Source organism: Xyrauchen texanus, chromosome 14, assembly GCF_025860055.1.
Source record: "Xyrauchen texanus isolate HMW12.3.18 chromosome 14, RBS_HiC_50CHRs, whole genome shotgun sequence".
In the NCBI taxonomy this organism is placed as follows: domain Eukaryota; kingdom Metazoa; phylum Chordata; class Actinopteri; order Cypriniformes; family Catostomidae; genus Xyrauchen; species Xyrauchen texanus.
The window spans coordinates 31,155,502-31,171,574 of record NC_068289.1 but is presented as its reverse complement, the minus strand read 5'-3'; the positions used below and the strand labels follow the sequence as shown (position 1 = coordinate 31,171,574).

The following is a 16,073-nucleotide window of genomic DNA, read 5'->3' as shown; positions in this document are numbered from 1 at the left end:
GTTACGAATTAGGACGGAGGCAGACAAAGGTTGAGGATCCAAATGCGGGTTTATTGATGAACAGACACAACAGGAGCAAACAAAACAACCAGGATGGGTAAAATGAAAGCAAAACACAAAAACGCTGGAACACTGGAAACACGGGCATGTGATCGAACATCAACATTCAACAAACGACCAGGTAATGGAGGAACGGGCAGGGTTAAATACACATAAGGCAGGATGATTACCAACAAGACACAGGTGAGAACAATGACAGTGAACACGAACGCTAACAAGGAGACTATGGAGTTAAATAAAGGACAAAAGTGAAAACTAAGGAGCAAGGTGAAACACGACAGGGTAATACATGACATAGCCCCCCCTCAAAGGATCGGATCCCAGACGATCCTAAAAACAAACATACAAAAAAAACAAAAAACAAAACAGAATCGTCCAAGGAATGAGGGGGGGACTGGCAGACCACGGAGGGCACAAGGGGACACCAGACAATCCAGGGGGGGACAAGGGGCAGATAGGTAGACCAAGGGGGGCACAGAGGGCAGACAGGCAGTCCAAGGGGGCACAAGGGGCAGACAGACAGTCCAAGGGGGCACAGAGGGCAGGCGAGCAGTCCACGGGGGCACAAGGGGCAGACAGACAGTCCAAGGGGAGCACAAGACGGGGACTGGGTCAAGTGGCCTGGGAGCTGGCCACAGGACAGGGACCGGGTCAGGAGGCCTGGGAGGAGGCCACTGGACAGGGACTGGGTCAGGGGGCCAGGGAAGAGGCCACAGGACAGGGACCGGGTCAGGAGGCCTGGGAGCTGGCCACAGGGCAAGGACAGGTTCAGGAGGCCGAACCGTGGGAGGTGGAGCCGTTGCAGGGGGAGGCGTGGAAGTAGGTGCCGTAGGAGGCTCTAGAGGCGGAGACCTGGAAGGCTCTGGAGGCGGAGCCGATGGAGGTGGTACCGTAGGAGGTTCTAGAGGCGGAGACCTGGAAGGCTCGGGAGGCGGCGCCGAGGGAGGTGGCGCCAAGGGAGGTGGCGCCGTAGGAGGCTCGAGAGGCTCAGGGTGCTCGAGAGGCAGAGGCCTGGAAGGCTCGGGAGGCGGAGCTCTGGAAAGCTTGGGAGGCGGAGCTCTGGAAAGCTCGGGAGGCGGAGCCCTGGGAGGCTCGAGAGACTTGAGAGGCAGAGCTCTGGAAAGGTCGGGAGGCGGAGCTCTGGAAACCTCGGGAGGCGGAGCTCTGGAACGCTCGGGAAGCGTTGGCTCTTGGATGGTCATGGCTGCTGGCGCAGGGACGGTCGAGGCTACAGGCGCTGGCTCAGGGACGGTCGAGGCTACAGGCGCTGGCTCACTGACATCGGAGGCTACAGGCGCTGGCTCGGGGACGGTCGAGGGCTCAGGCTCGCTCACCGTAGCATGCGTGGGCTCTGGCTTGCTCACAGTGACATGCGTGGGCTCTGGCTCGCAGACCGTAGAAGGCGTGAACTGGGGAGCGGAAGCCTTTCTTCTCCTCCTCCTCCGGGCGGATGAAGCTGGCAGCATTGGCTCTTTGATCACGGCAGGCACGAAGGTTGGCTCACTGGCAGACGCGAAGGGACGAACCACGGGCGAATGGAGGGTTACCACTATGGGAGGAGCTACGGGGTTCTCCTCGACGATGTCCACGGTGAAAGAGGAACCGCAGGCCAGTAGGGTCTCCTCCACGAACGTGTGGAGCGTCCAGCCTCGCGTTGCCAGTGGCAACCGCTCCTTGAGCGCACTGATCAGGTTAGCCCGGAAGAATCAGGGAAGTCGGTGGCACCCGCAATCGCGAGAAAATCGCGGATGTGGTCTTCCACCGGACGGTTTCCCTGCATGAGGCTAAGCAGCTGACAGTTCGCTTTTAGAACCGCTGGATCCATGTTTGTTGGTCGTTTGTTCTGTTACGAATTAGGACGGAGGCAGACAAAGGTTGAGGATCCAAATGCGGGTTTATTGATGAACAGACACAACAGGAGCAAACAAAACAACCAGGATGGGTAAAATGAAAGCAAAACACAAAAACGCTGGAACACTGGAAACACGGGCATGGGAGCGAACATCAACATTCAACAAACGACCAGGTAATGGAGGAAAGGGCAGGGTTAAATACACACAAGGCAGGATGATTACCAACAAGACACAGGTGAGAACAATGACAGTGAACACGAACGCTAACAAGGAGACTATGGAGTTAAATAAAGGACAAAAGTGAAAACTAAGGAGCAAGGTGAAACACGACAGGGTAATACATGACAATAGTACACATATAAAACAAATAACCATTCGTTTTTATGTAGGATATATATGGTAATACAAGATAACACGTTAACCTGAACATTACTACACTCATATGAGCTATTCAATGCTTAACAGTTTATTGCATTTTATGCATTAGTTTATTAATTAGTAATTATTAAGTATTAACAATTTTCATAGTAGCCCAATGAAAGCAACATTAATGAGACCTATTAATTTAAATACATATTTAACCTCAAGTTGCCATGGTTCCTAGTAGTGTACTGTACACAATGCCAGCAAGAAAACTCTGATATACATTTTGTAAGTTCAAGTGGAACTTTGGATAAAATAGACAATATTCTTATTTTTTTTTATGGAAAAAATATATTTCTTACACATTTTACATGTGTACTGTATATGAATAAATGTGTAAATATATATAAATTTGAAAAACTGTGACTCTAATATATTTTTTTTATATAAGGTTATGTTTTGCGGAATGTCCTAAGATTTGCTCATACATTCAGAAACACTATCTTACAAGTAAGAAATATGATTTTAATAACAGATCATTAAAAATTAGGCCTAACCACCTTTGGGATAATGCAAAGGTAACGCAACATAGCACATCATAGCAAGAATAGTACTGTAATAGACAGGAATAAGGCAATAACAATTGAACCTTGTAGAGAATTAAGCTATGGGAATCTTCCTCTTGATTATGTGTTTTGTTAAGCCACATTACGAGTTTGGTGATTTTTGAGACCGAGAGTTGTGGTGGAGGGCACAACCTTCACATGTATCAGCAAGTCTGGAACTTTTCATACTCCAACTGAAACAACTGTGCCAGTCAAGATTGTGCTGCATGGAACATTTGCCTTGTTTTGGGATACATTTTCTGTAATATCTAACCAAGTTAAAATGCTCAGTGTAGAGGTTGACCGATACATTGGTTTTACAGATTATGGAGGAGGTCCTTCATAAATTCACAGTATGCCCACCTCTTCGGACACTACTACACCACTGGTTACATCTTATTTTTATTGACAGATTAGTATAGTAGGGCCCTATGAAAAACGTTTTATTTTTTCTCAAATTCCGTTGTATTTTTTTCAAAATTCAGTTTTTTCAGATTTATTTTCATCTGTTTTGGATTTTTCGTTTTAACCAATATTTACTTGTAAAAAGTACTAAATTACAATTTTTTTTACTAAAAACTAAAATGACTAAAATAATTACTAAAAACTCAATTATTTATAAAATTACATATAATACTTCATCCAAACAGACTAATGTGTCTTATGTGTTAGAAATGTACATGAATTATGAGCCGCAGTGGCTAAATCAAAGTTATAGAATCCCTAGCCATTGTTAAACCTACAATCGAGTTACTACAATAAAAGCCAATGATAATTTAATAAACACTCACCTATTACAATTTTGAGGAAACTCCGATCTCAGTTGTCTGAGGTTTCATCGACAACAGCAAAGATTTTCTTTCTACGGATCTCTTGCAATACTTTTTGCAAGTGTTGGTCAAAGACGGGCGGCAGGTGAATCTGTCTCAGGCTTCTTTAGTTTTCTGGGAGTGCGCCTCCCTGTTTGCAATGCTTCACAAGAAAGGGATGCATCTTCTTCATTTTCTCAAGTGGTATTTCCGTCTCCACACACATTGCAACAAAATCCTCTACAAACTCACGTCTAACATCTATTGATGATGAGGTAGCTTCGATAGAAACCTGGAGGGCTGAGCTACCTTGTTCTTGAGATGGAATTTAGATGGCCATTGCACGTATAGTTACGAGTCCAGTCAATAGTGTGTTGGCAAAACTTACAGAAAAGCTGTTGGCCAGACTCATAGTAGTCATTGAGATATTGTTCTCCCGGTACTTGGCAGTTAATTATGTGTTTCTTAATTTTTTAGATGTGGTTGTCTTCCAGGAGGCAAGTCATTTAGACATGTATCTTATCAATGATGGCAATTCATGTGTGAACATGAATATTCGAGACATGGTTACTAGGCAACATTGACTCATTTGGGCATATTTTAGCAGTATTCAAAAGTCTCTGATTGGTTATGTTTGCAAGTATTTTACATTATTGTGAGTGATGTGAATACCAACACAGAAAAATATGCAAATTATGCGAGATTCTGTGTTTATAAGTAAATTCCGTTTTTATGTATAGATTCCACGATTCCGTCTCTGTTTTGCGCAAAGCGGAAACCATAGGGCCCTAGTATAGTATAAATAATGTAACATCAATAATTAAAATGGGAGGGCTACAGATGAACATTCAAAATCCACAAAACACTCTGCCAATAACCCTGGGGCAATTGTATTTTCTGTTTATCTAAAGTTGATGTTTAGACACCTGCTGCAGAAGAGAATATTAAAAGAAAATGGTCCATGGCCCATCTGCATACATTGCACATTCATCTATTTCCAAACATAAGCTATACATGTTTGCATAGTCCATTTTCACCTGGTACACCAATTCGTCCACTCAAAGCTTTCCATGAGGCTGTTTTCTTATTTATGTCTCAAAGAAACGTTATATGCCAGGAGGAAATTCAGCAACAGTGAGTACATTCGTCTCCATGTTGTTTTTGACAACATAAGTGATTGGTTGTGAATAAATTCAGCTCTTATTGGTCAGTGACAAACGGCAGTCGCGGAAAGATACAATATTTTTTAATTGGAAAGTGGTGCTTCTTTGACTGCCGAATGCTGCATCTCTCTCACTGAAAATGAATAGAGAAAGTGCAGTGACCGCATCCTGTATAAAACCGACTTTAATGTGCTTTATTCAACCGGGTTCTGGTCACCATTCACTTGCATTTTAAGGAACAAAAATCTTTATTTGTGTTCTGCAGAAGAAAGAAAGATATACACATCTAGGATGGCATGAGGGTGAGTAAAATATGAGAATTTTCCTTTTTGCATGAACTATCCCTTTAAGTCAATAAAGTAGTTTGAAATAAAGTCTCAATACACTCTTCAAAACATAGTGCACACTTTCCATAGGGCAGTACAGCCAAGCTAATAAGTAAATAAACGGTTTCCAAAAGCTGTTAATTTGATAGACGCTTCGAGTTGATAACCTCACTAACACCACAGAAAGAAACTGTTACTTTGGCTTACAAACTCTCAGATACCTGGTCGTCATTCTGGCGCAAGCCGTCGTGCTGTGCTATGAAGGTATTCCGGAATACAAACGTCCTGCAGGAGCCATTATGGAGTGAGGCAATCCAGTTTCATAACCTTGAGTGGGAGGAGTTTGGGTTTTCTGCAAACTAGGAGCAGCAGCGCTGGAGTTAAAGAGGGAGAACTAGAGCAACGGCGGCGAACAGGGGACAGCCAGCGCGAGCGAGAAAATGAGAAGTCCGGCGCGTGTAGAATGAGTATGATCAACTAAACTGCGCACTTTAATAACAGCCTACGTTTTTTTTAATCATAGAAACGGTGTGAACTTAGTTTTTGGAGTTCGACAGAGTCGGGCTAGTTAGTCAAACGTTTTAGACGACTTAACCCACATGGTTCCGTGACTTCAAAAGCGATTATTGTGGAGTTGTTTATATCGTTTGAATTACCTCAGCCTCGAGTGGCGGGATTAAGGGGGCCGGGAGAGAGAGAGAGAGAGAGAGAGAGAGAGAGAGAGAGAGAGAGAGAGCGAGAGGAGAAGAGAAGGTGGGGCAGAGTGAGTCGAGCGCTTACTACTGTCCGCCCGCTTCAACTGAACCACCAACGGATATTCGTGCTAAAATCGACAGGAGTAAATCATTGTATGCTTATCGGAATTAGGAGAGAGATAACAGCGGCTGTCATCTTTTCCTTTACCGTTCATTCCAGGCACTCTGAAGGATCTACGCTGTTGGGCGCCGTAATCCTCTGATATTTACCATTTGGTCGGATTTTTTGGAGGGGAGTGTAAATTCCCCGGTCTTGTTGGACGATGGCCGACGACGACGTGCTCTTTGAAGATGTTTACGAGCTGTGCGAGGTCATTGGCAAGTAAGTGTCACGGATTGTTCACTTTGATAATGATATGGAAAATGATCATTTGTAACTATAGATGTGTCTTTCTGCATTTTGTGTCTCGTGTCAGGATGCAATAGTTGTCACTGCATTAGACTGTTGTGTTGCAGTGCTGCAATTGAACACATGACAGTCACATTTAGTCGTAACTCTTTTAAAACTGCACGTTGGCTCATGCAGGAGCAATGGGAGTGGTGTATGTGGTCAGAGATGAGAGAAGACTGTACTTTGAGCATTCATGCAGGTAGATGGCCATTCAAGCCATTATTGGCTTTATATATTGACAGTCTACACAAGAGAAGCATTTATGCACAATCCCCATTATTCCTGTCTTTGTTTTATTATAATCAGTTGATCAGTGATATTTGCAAATGACTGATGGATTAACTGAGTTACATAAATTTTGTTATGGAGACCAGGGTGTCACCTGGCTTTTAGATGCTGTCGAGAAAATATCAGGTTTATGCTTGCAGTAATTCTTTGGTTTTGGGCAGGGTCCGAAATTAAAGGGGGACTCGAGGCATAAATGCCACCAAAAGTAACACAAATACCCCCAAAATTAAAAATGTGTGGGCAAAAAATGCATCATAAAGAATTCCACTGTTTTTTATTTGTTACATCTGATGTAGTCATTAATATTATGTTCTATACCTAGTTATGCATATTACGGCTTAAAATACGAGATGATGTTGAATTTTACTTGCAATAGGTATGTTCTTAGCCTGGTTATTCAAATGGAGAACTAAATGTTAGTAAATATTTACTATATGTAAGTATTTGAAATAAAAGGATGACATGCAGAAATTGTTTTATGTTTAAATGAAATATGCCCTCATAAATGTACCAGTTCTGACACTGGTTGAGGGTATGTGAATGACCATTATTGATGGCCACTGCATTTCCTTTGCACTGTGTGGTCAGCGTTGGATGTAACATGAGATCTGACTATTATAATTATTTGATTTTGTTTTTTAAATATAAGGTTATGTTTTTTGGAATGTCCTAAGATTTGCTCATACATTCAGAAACACTATCTTACAAGTAAGCAATATGATTTTAGTGACAGATCATAATAAATTAGGCCTAACCACATTTAGGATAATGCAAGGTAAGGCAACAAAGCACATCACAGCAAGAATAGTACTGTAGTAGACAGGCACAAGGTAATAACAATTGAAACTTGTAGAGAATTAAGCTATGGGAATCTTCCTCATGATTATGTGTTTTGTTAAGCCACAATACAAGTTTGTTGACTTTTGAGACCGAGATGTGGTGGACTGCACAACCTTCACATGTATCAGCAAGTCTGGAACCTTACATACTCCAACTGAAACACGCTTGTGCTTCATGGAATATTTGCCTTGTTTTTGGATGTGCTTTCTGTAATATATAACCAAGTTCATGTGCTCAGATGCCACATGTTTTGCTATTGTAAATGCTGGATTTTCAATGTAAAGACAATAATGCAAGTGCATTTCAATTTCAAGATCTATATATATTTTTCATATCATTCGATTTTGAATTTCCAAGTTGTCAGAAGAAGAAGAAAAAGTCTAAACAGCCAAAATAGTCTATATAAAACTGCATTCAGGGCTCAGAGACAGTCATAATGGTGTCTTAGGGATCATCTGCCAAACTAATAAAATATATTATAGAGTTTATCAATCAAGTGCAGTTGGAAATGAATATTAAAAGATCATCTGTTCCTTTTGAAGCATAACGACAAAATATGAGTTTTACATAAAAAACATGTTTGTGTTTTTTTATTTTTTTTTAGATAGCAAGCATGGGGGCATAGAGGCCCTTGTGACTCAGGAATGTTACTGTATGGGGGTTCAGGGGTATCCCCTGATAGAAATGAATGGACCATTTTTACATTTTCATTGAAGTAAGAGACTAGGCTACAAACTAGTCATTTTATTCACTTTTCTTATCATTCATGCCAGAGATGACATCTGATTAATTTCCCAAAATTAGAACAGAAATCTATTTGTTTATTATTAAAGATTCGTAATATGCTGATATATAAAGCTAAATTCAGAAGGATAAAGGCATTCTGGAACCACGTTAACTTATGCGGCTCCTTATGTCTACTCACATGAGGGGGAAAAGAGGCAACACGTGTAGAGTGGGACAGGGCATATAAGAGTGCCAAATGTATACCACAATGATATATACACACACAACCTCAAATCCTTTTTGTCTGTGTATGTGGCTTGTCGTAGTTTGAATGATCCACTTTCTTGTACAATGCCCACCCTAAGGCCTAATGCTGGTGTTTGGAGGTAAAAAGGAAAGAAGATGCTGTCCATTATCAGATACACTCCCACTGCTTACCACTGCTTCTCCCCCTAGGCCAAGTTTTATGAGCTCAATAAAGATGTGTTCATGTCTATGCATGTGTGTGGGGAATACTGCTGTGTTTATGTGTGTTATTATAAATGGCACATATTGCTAATATAGTACAGGACAAAGGGTCAAGATGAATGACCAAGCCATTCTGCTATGCCATATTCCACTGTTACATTGTCTCTAGCCTCTTGGCCTGGTTGTTAAACACAGAAAGCTGCTGCCTTCAAAGATACCATTTATATCATGTAATTCAAGCATGTCTGAGTCTGTCTATCTATGTTTTTTTGTTTTAATTAAGGCAAATGTTTTGGGGAATAAAAACTGAAAACCAACCCATTGTTTGAGTTACAGAAAGCCACAACAGATGGCTTTGCAAACTTTTAAGCTAGGCACTTGTAGTATGGTAAAGCACAGTAGTAACAGGGCTGAATTTAGGGGCAGAAATGCTCTGTGTGTGTAGTACACTTTCAAGAGGTGGGTTCTGAGTCCAGAGTTATTGTCTTGTTTTAAGCACTAATGCTTTAATAGTTTCAGAATGATGCCAGAGCGACAAAGCAGTATGATTGAGATTTGCTGATGCGTGAAACAGTCAGCAAGCAGCCCAAGCAGGAGTCTCAGGCAACAATTTGCTACTCACAGCAGTTTTAGCTCTGTTAGACCTTACAATGCACATTCAATGCATCTGTAGGAGATAAACACAAGTGTCGTTCTGTGCATGGCTGTTTTCGTTTTTAATCCAAAAGAGACAAATTTTAATTCTTCACTTAACACAGTGATGTCGTCTCGAGTTGTTACCTAGTTACGGTGGTAAACAGCTGCCGCTTGTACTCACGTTTTTGACATAATCTGATTCGGATTGCGATTTTTACCAAAAATAATATGATGTGAACAGAGGCAGCGGGAGTGGGACCTACAGAGGCAGCAGAAGGGGTGGAAACGAACTCTGGTTTGGTCCAAGCAATTAAACTAAGTATGAAAGCATGCTTAAATCAACAGAAGTGATTGGTTGACAGAGAACTGCTATGCGTCGACAAATAAATTGGAGACAGACAGCTGGAACTGTATATTATTACATTTATTTATTTATAAACAGGCTTTTTAAAAAAAGACTACAAGTATAAAATAGCTATGGATAATACAGAACCCACACCAAAGAAAAGATAAAGGAAGGCTGTTGACTCTTACTCAACTTATGTGGAAATGCATAATTAAAGGAAAATTTGGAGGTGGCATCACCATTAAAGTGAAAAGTAAGCATGGAAAAAACATGTTTCCACATCAAAGCTGCATTTCCTTTAATTTAGCTAAATATTGAAAAGTGTGAGAAACTCTCGCTGAAGAGAGGTACTCTCTTCAGCCTCAGTCAAGAGCAAAGATCACATATATTAAGCTACAAACTTCTGCCACAGGTAACTGGTTTATTTGTTCTGTGTAATTGTAACAATACATGGAAAATTCATATTTTTCTCTATCGTTCGATTTAGCCTGTTTTTACAAAATTAATATAGTTTTATTCCTCACTGGCTACTTGAACTTCATGATATTTCACCCCAAATGTAAGGCTAGGCTCTGTTTATACACTAACTGAGCACTTTAGGAACACCTGTACACCTACTTAATCAAGCAGATACAGGTCAGGAGCTTCAGTTAATGTTTACATCAACCATCAGAATGGGGGAAAAAATGTGATCTCAGTTATTCTGAGTATGGCATGATTGTTGCTGCTGGTTTGAATATTTCTGTAACTGCTGATTTCATAGGATTTTCATGCACAACTTTCTCTAGAGTTAACGCAGAATGGTGCCAAAAACAAAAAAGCATCCAGTGAGCGGCAGTTCTGTAGATGGAAATGCCTTGTCAATGGATAATGATTGATTTGATCTGACAGAAAGGCTATGGTAACGCAGATAACCACTCTGTCACATTGAACCTTGAGGCTGATGAGCTACAACAGCAGAAGACCCCGTCGGGCACTTTATTAGGACTATTTTGCTCAGAGAGTGTATATCTCTCAAAGCCAATATCTTCTTTGGAATTGGGTTGTTTCTGTTTGTGGGAGTGTTGTTTTCATCCCTAACTAAGTTTACAATACATAGATTGATGACAGCAGCCATGCTTCAGATTATTTATAATTCACTCTAACGGATTTATCACTAATTCGTCTCCCAGATGTCCCTTATTTTTTTCCTCCTTAGTTTTTGTAAAATGGGGAGAGTACTGAGAGAATTAATTGAAATTAGCCAGTTTATGGTCATTATAATTTCACAAATAAATGCAATCAGAAGAGGAGTAATTGCAATCATAAGAGAGCAGTTGGCCTTCTTAAAGGACTGTAATATTGGTCCTGATGTTGTGTCTATCGCAGGTTACCATCATGGCCCTGTTCAACCTGCACCAAGTAGTGGGGAAAAACCGTCGGTCTTAGTATAAGGACCATCCATCGATGTGTATGCTATGTGCACCGCTATTAAAGAAAAATTGATGCAGTTTAATATCAGGGTGTACATATGATACATTCCTGATATTCAATAGGCTATTTTGAACAATCATCTATATAAAGCATCACAGTTGCATTATGCTATGTTCCACATATTTTTCCAGCAACTTTTAACGAACGTTCTCAGAATGTCATTCAGTTGACTTTTTTCATCTACAGAACAGGGTAATGCTAAGTGAAGTTTGTGTAAAGAAAAGGCATGTATAGGTCTAAAAATATATATTTTTTAATTTATTTTATTTAATACAGGGAATTTTACTGGCATTTTTTCAAAAGCTAAACAATAATTTAATAGAATTGGGCTATATGTTAGTGTTCCAAAAAAGCACACTGAAGCTTTTCTCCTAGTATTGTGTATTTATTATTTACTATATTGTATTTATTATCTTTGTGGATAGAAATGATATGTTTTTTGTATTGTGGGCTAATTCCGTGACTGCCATCAATTATTTTGAATGGTGTGGAAAAGTAACTTTAATAAATAAACCGGTGGGTTAAATTAATCGCAAAGAGTGGACATTAATTTGTTGTCTGTGCACTTGTCGATGTGCATTATATGAGATATTTGTGTTGGCTCTCCTGGAAGTGTCATGTTTGCAGATCGGATCTATGCCATTAAGATCAATCCATAATCGCATACAATAAATTGGCTTTCAAGGATGTATACCTTGTCATCAAGATTAACACAGGCTAACGATTAGGGCAAATCCTGTCATGTGACACTATGTTTTTGCGTTAATTCCAATTTTCTCGACAAAAAGTGTTTCCAAACCAGTTTTTCATGACATTTGAAGTATCGACATAAAACGGAAAAATCTTAAGTCGACACTTATGAATTATAGCATTAATTTGCGTTTCCATCATCTTTATTTTGATGCGCTAACCTCTTCCCAATCCTGTAAAATTAGCCTAAAACGCCTAATCAAGGCATACCCAAAGTAAATTTAAAGCTGTTCTTGAACCGTTTGGAGTACATGCATGGTTTTGGTCACATTTGAAAGGGGACACTCTGAAGTTGTTTCCCCAGCAGAATTACTGTAAGTGCTACTGATTCTGAGTAATAGAAGTTTGAACACAATAAAATAGAAGTTTTTTCTTTCCGCCTGAAATTTTTTTTGCATACAGATGCCTGCAGATGACTATAACTTGTAGCTATTAGCTTGAGAACACAATGGGATCACAGCATGAAGCCTTACCTAGTCCAAGTTCAAATTTTAGAACAATACCATAAAAAATGAATATTTTACACATGTTTTTCTAAGGGTACACCCAGGCGTTTTACAAAAGTGCCTTTTGGATACTCCAAAAGGACCCTTTGGTAACCTAGGACAAAAAGGCTCCTACTTTTGAACGCTTCAACGTACAGTCATAATTTTGGGCTCTAATGAAAGATGACACTTAGAGCTATCATATTCCATATCCAAATCCACTATTAGTTTTGCTGACACAGAGTAACTGATGCATAAACACATTAGAGTGCCTTTTCCCTTCTTGAAACTAAATGTTGTGCATATAAAAGAGTCAAAACTAGTGCTATGGTGGACAATTTGTTTATATAAAAAATACACAACAAACTATTACATGAATTTTTACACAAAGTATTTACAAACCATTATAAAATTGTACATGTTTCTAGCAACATGCCAGTCATTGTAGCAGTCACATTTGGGTACAAAGCACAAAGGCAGAACACAGGAAGAGTACTTCACTGGTGTCTTTGCATGACACTGCCTGCACTTCAGACGACCAGCGGTGCAAGATTTGGTGATGTGCAACGGCCTGTGATCTGCTCTTCGTGGAGCAGGAGATACGGGTCTGGCTGTGGAGTGAGACCCCAACTCTGCCAGCTCCTCAGCAAGGGTCTCTCTGAAAGCCCTCCTCTCTTGATGAGGTGCTGTCCTGCTGCTCCACTTTATGTGGCCGCTTGCTGAGTGGGGGAGAATAAATAAATGTAATTTACAAAGCTAGACACAACTTTTCCATCTTTTCTGTATTATATATATATATATATATATATATATATATGTATTTTTCTTTTCGAGTGTGTAGATATGCATTATTGTATGTATATTTACTGTAAATACTGTATACTTTGCCAATGTACTATGGAACAAAGAGATGGGCCTACACCTCCCCCCATCAATTCAGCATTGTAACAAATAGATGGGCCTACACCTCCCCCACCTCCCCGCATTGTAACAAATAGACTCTCAAACAGAACATATATTCTTATTTTCAACTTATATTTATTTATTTATTTATATATATATATATATTTCGCGTCCATATATATATATATATATATATATATTACAGTAAATATACAAAACATCTATATAGCATGTCAATAGATCTGAAACAAACAATGAACTAAAACCTCACACACGCACATACAAATACAAAAAACACGCACAAACGGTTCAAACACTCACTGAGGAAACACACGACAAAGGGTAATTACAAAATGTGTTCATTATTCAAACTAAAGCTTATTTATGCGGAATATACAGTAATATATGTTATAAAACACAAGAAAACACTTACTTGTCCAGAGCCATGTCTCATCTCTCCATATTTCCTCTGCCTCCAAATCGTCCGTATTGTTTTCAGAAATTTCATCTCCAAACTCAGAATTTTGACAATGAATGCCTTCTTATATCACATCCTGGGGTGAAAATCCTGTTTTTCGCGTCCGTTTCACCATATTTAAATCGCCAAATGTGTAAACAGTTCCAAAACAGTTCTCCAATGGCTTTATGCGCGGAGGCGTAAAACTGTCGGTAAACTTCGAGGCTGCTTACGCACACGCATAAGAGAACCGTGCTCTAATGGTTCAACTAAAGCCGCATATCACTGTTTTCAGAATTTCATTGGCTATACGATGCGTCAGTCATTTCCACTCTTCGATGTAATTGGTTTGATCAGTAAACAAAGGAAAGTGGGTATGCCCTTACATTCGACACAGACTGTGGTTGGGTATTGAAGGCTTTGGATAGGACATGGAAGCTCCTATTGGGTCAAATGAGGTGTCAATCGAAAGGTCAGAGTGCGTGCTTCCATTTTGATACCGGATATAGGAAATGTTTACATCTGAACTGAAGTTATTACCGATAATATGTGAAAGATTAGGCACAGCTGCCAGGTGCTTTGAAATGATGCAACAAGAGTCTGTGGATATTTATTGATGTAATAATGTGATTTGGACTAAACATTTTACTTGATTTGATCGTTTGGACATTTGACAATGAAACAACACCGTTTTTGTCGGGAAGTTATGGCTCAGTGGACTACTATGAGGCTTCATAGGTGAGTTGCCTAAATTTTGTTTTTGGTTGTTTATATGTTGGTGGTCTGACAAAGATATAGATTGTACCTGCTGTTGTGATTGTATCTTAAAAAGGTTTACATCGTTCGAATCACGAGTATCTCAGCTTTCCAAATATATGTATTATGTTTACTTTTTTTTTTTTGGAGTTTTATCTTTCAAAAACATAAACCTCTGAAACACACCGTGGGTCGAGTGCGGCACGTCGGACCGGGAAAGCGCTAAATTTCTTTTGCAAAAAATCCTTGAATGGAAACATAGTTACTGACATTGATTCAAGGCTGACTGTCACACTGACCCAGATGAGAGGACCGGAATCATCTTGCTTGGCATCACGCTTTGAGTGAAAGGTGGGGAGCATGATTGAGTTTGACTGTTGTGATTTTACTCAGCTTTGTATTGCTTTAACAATCTGTGCTTCGGTGGACATGGGCAGTAGCTTGTTATTTTAGTAAAGGCTTTCTCAGTCATTGATCCTTTTTTCTTAGGTTGTACCAAATATTAGCAGCCTTTTACTTGATTAGGAGCCTACACTACATGTAAACTTTGTGAATGAAGGGGAGTTTTCTCTCAATTTCTGTATATTCTTTATTCTTGCATCATTTTAACAATATATGTCTGTTTGATTTTAATTTCTGTTTGTGGTGAGCATTTCATCAGCCTATGCACACTGAGCTAGTTTAAAATTGCATTGTGAATGTAGACGACTGGCCTGACTGATGAAGTCGATAAACCTTAAAATAAGGCCTTAGAAAGAATGTTAAACACCAGTTTCCATTGTGCAGTCTTGTCTAATATTTTAGTTATTACTTGTGTCTGAGGGAGTTGGGTGCTTATTATTGCTGACACTAATGCTTTTTTTGCCCTAGTTTTCGTCAACAAAAGTTGGTCTTTTTTGAGGTCAACAAACTTTTGTCAGTTTTGGTATGCTTTTTTGTGGGCGTTGCATTTAAAGGAGAAATTGAGGCAAATTATCATATATTACTAAATTATGATGTTTTGGTGTAAAAAAAAAACTAACATAAGTTTTAAAATGTAATTATATATATTAGAGTATGTCATGACCACTTTAACTGTTCTGATGCCAGCAGGGTTAAGCCCTGATCTGAATCATCATGTTCTAATATAAGCCTTAATGAGCCCTGTCTCACTGAAAATACTACTGACACTCTATTTAAGAAATTAACTACATTCAAAGTTCTTCTCATATCACCAACTCTGCTACCAGCAGCAGATGCTGTTTGATTGCTTTCTCTTCATGAAATTTAAAAATGCCCCATGAGGAAAGACTACAAATCATTTGTTTCTGTGCCATTTGAGGAGATTGATGGGCAGCAAAAGTGCTATTATTTCCCCCTTCTTGTGAAGGCTAATGCTTTAGGAGTGAGCAGAGAGGAGACAATGTACCTTCCTCATCAATGCAGCCCAATGAGGTATTGAGGGTGTGAGGTGTGTGAGTGAAGTGCAGCAGTAAGGCCTGCGTATACTTCCACACTCTGTGTGCTGCCCAGATTTTCTCGACACGTGGACAGTCCTTGTCTATGCACATCGTCAGCGCACTTGCCTGCCTTTGACTGTACTAAAAGTATAACAAAACAGTCATAGTGTGCATGAATTGA

At 39.8% G+C, this 16,073-nt stretch overlaps 1 protein-coding gene across 8 annotated transcripts in view; it reads left to right on the top strand.

Moving 5' to 3' along the window:
* Positions 1-5,534: 5,534 nt before the first annotated feature.
* The window catches only part of LOC127654699 (peripheral plasma membrane protein CASK-like), a 237,015-nt gene continuing 226,476 nt past the window's right edge, over positions 5,535-16,073 (top strand). For 7 of the 8 annotated variants that reach the window (XM_052141989.1, XM_052141985.1, XM_052141983.1 and 4 more), the window contains exon 1: positions 5,555-6,256. In XM_052141989.1, the coding sequence (XP_051997949.1) occupies positions 6,198-6,256 (59 nt within the window). In that variant the 5' untranslated portion in view covers positions 5,555-6,197. Of the gene's footprint in view, positions 6,257-16,073 lie in introns of all 8 variants that reach the window. The other variant, XM_052141981.1, reaches the window with a different exon arrangement.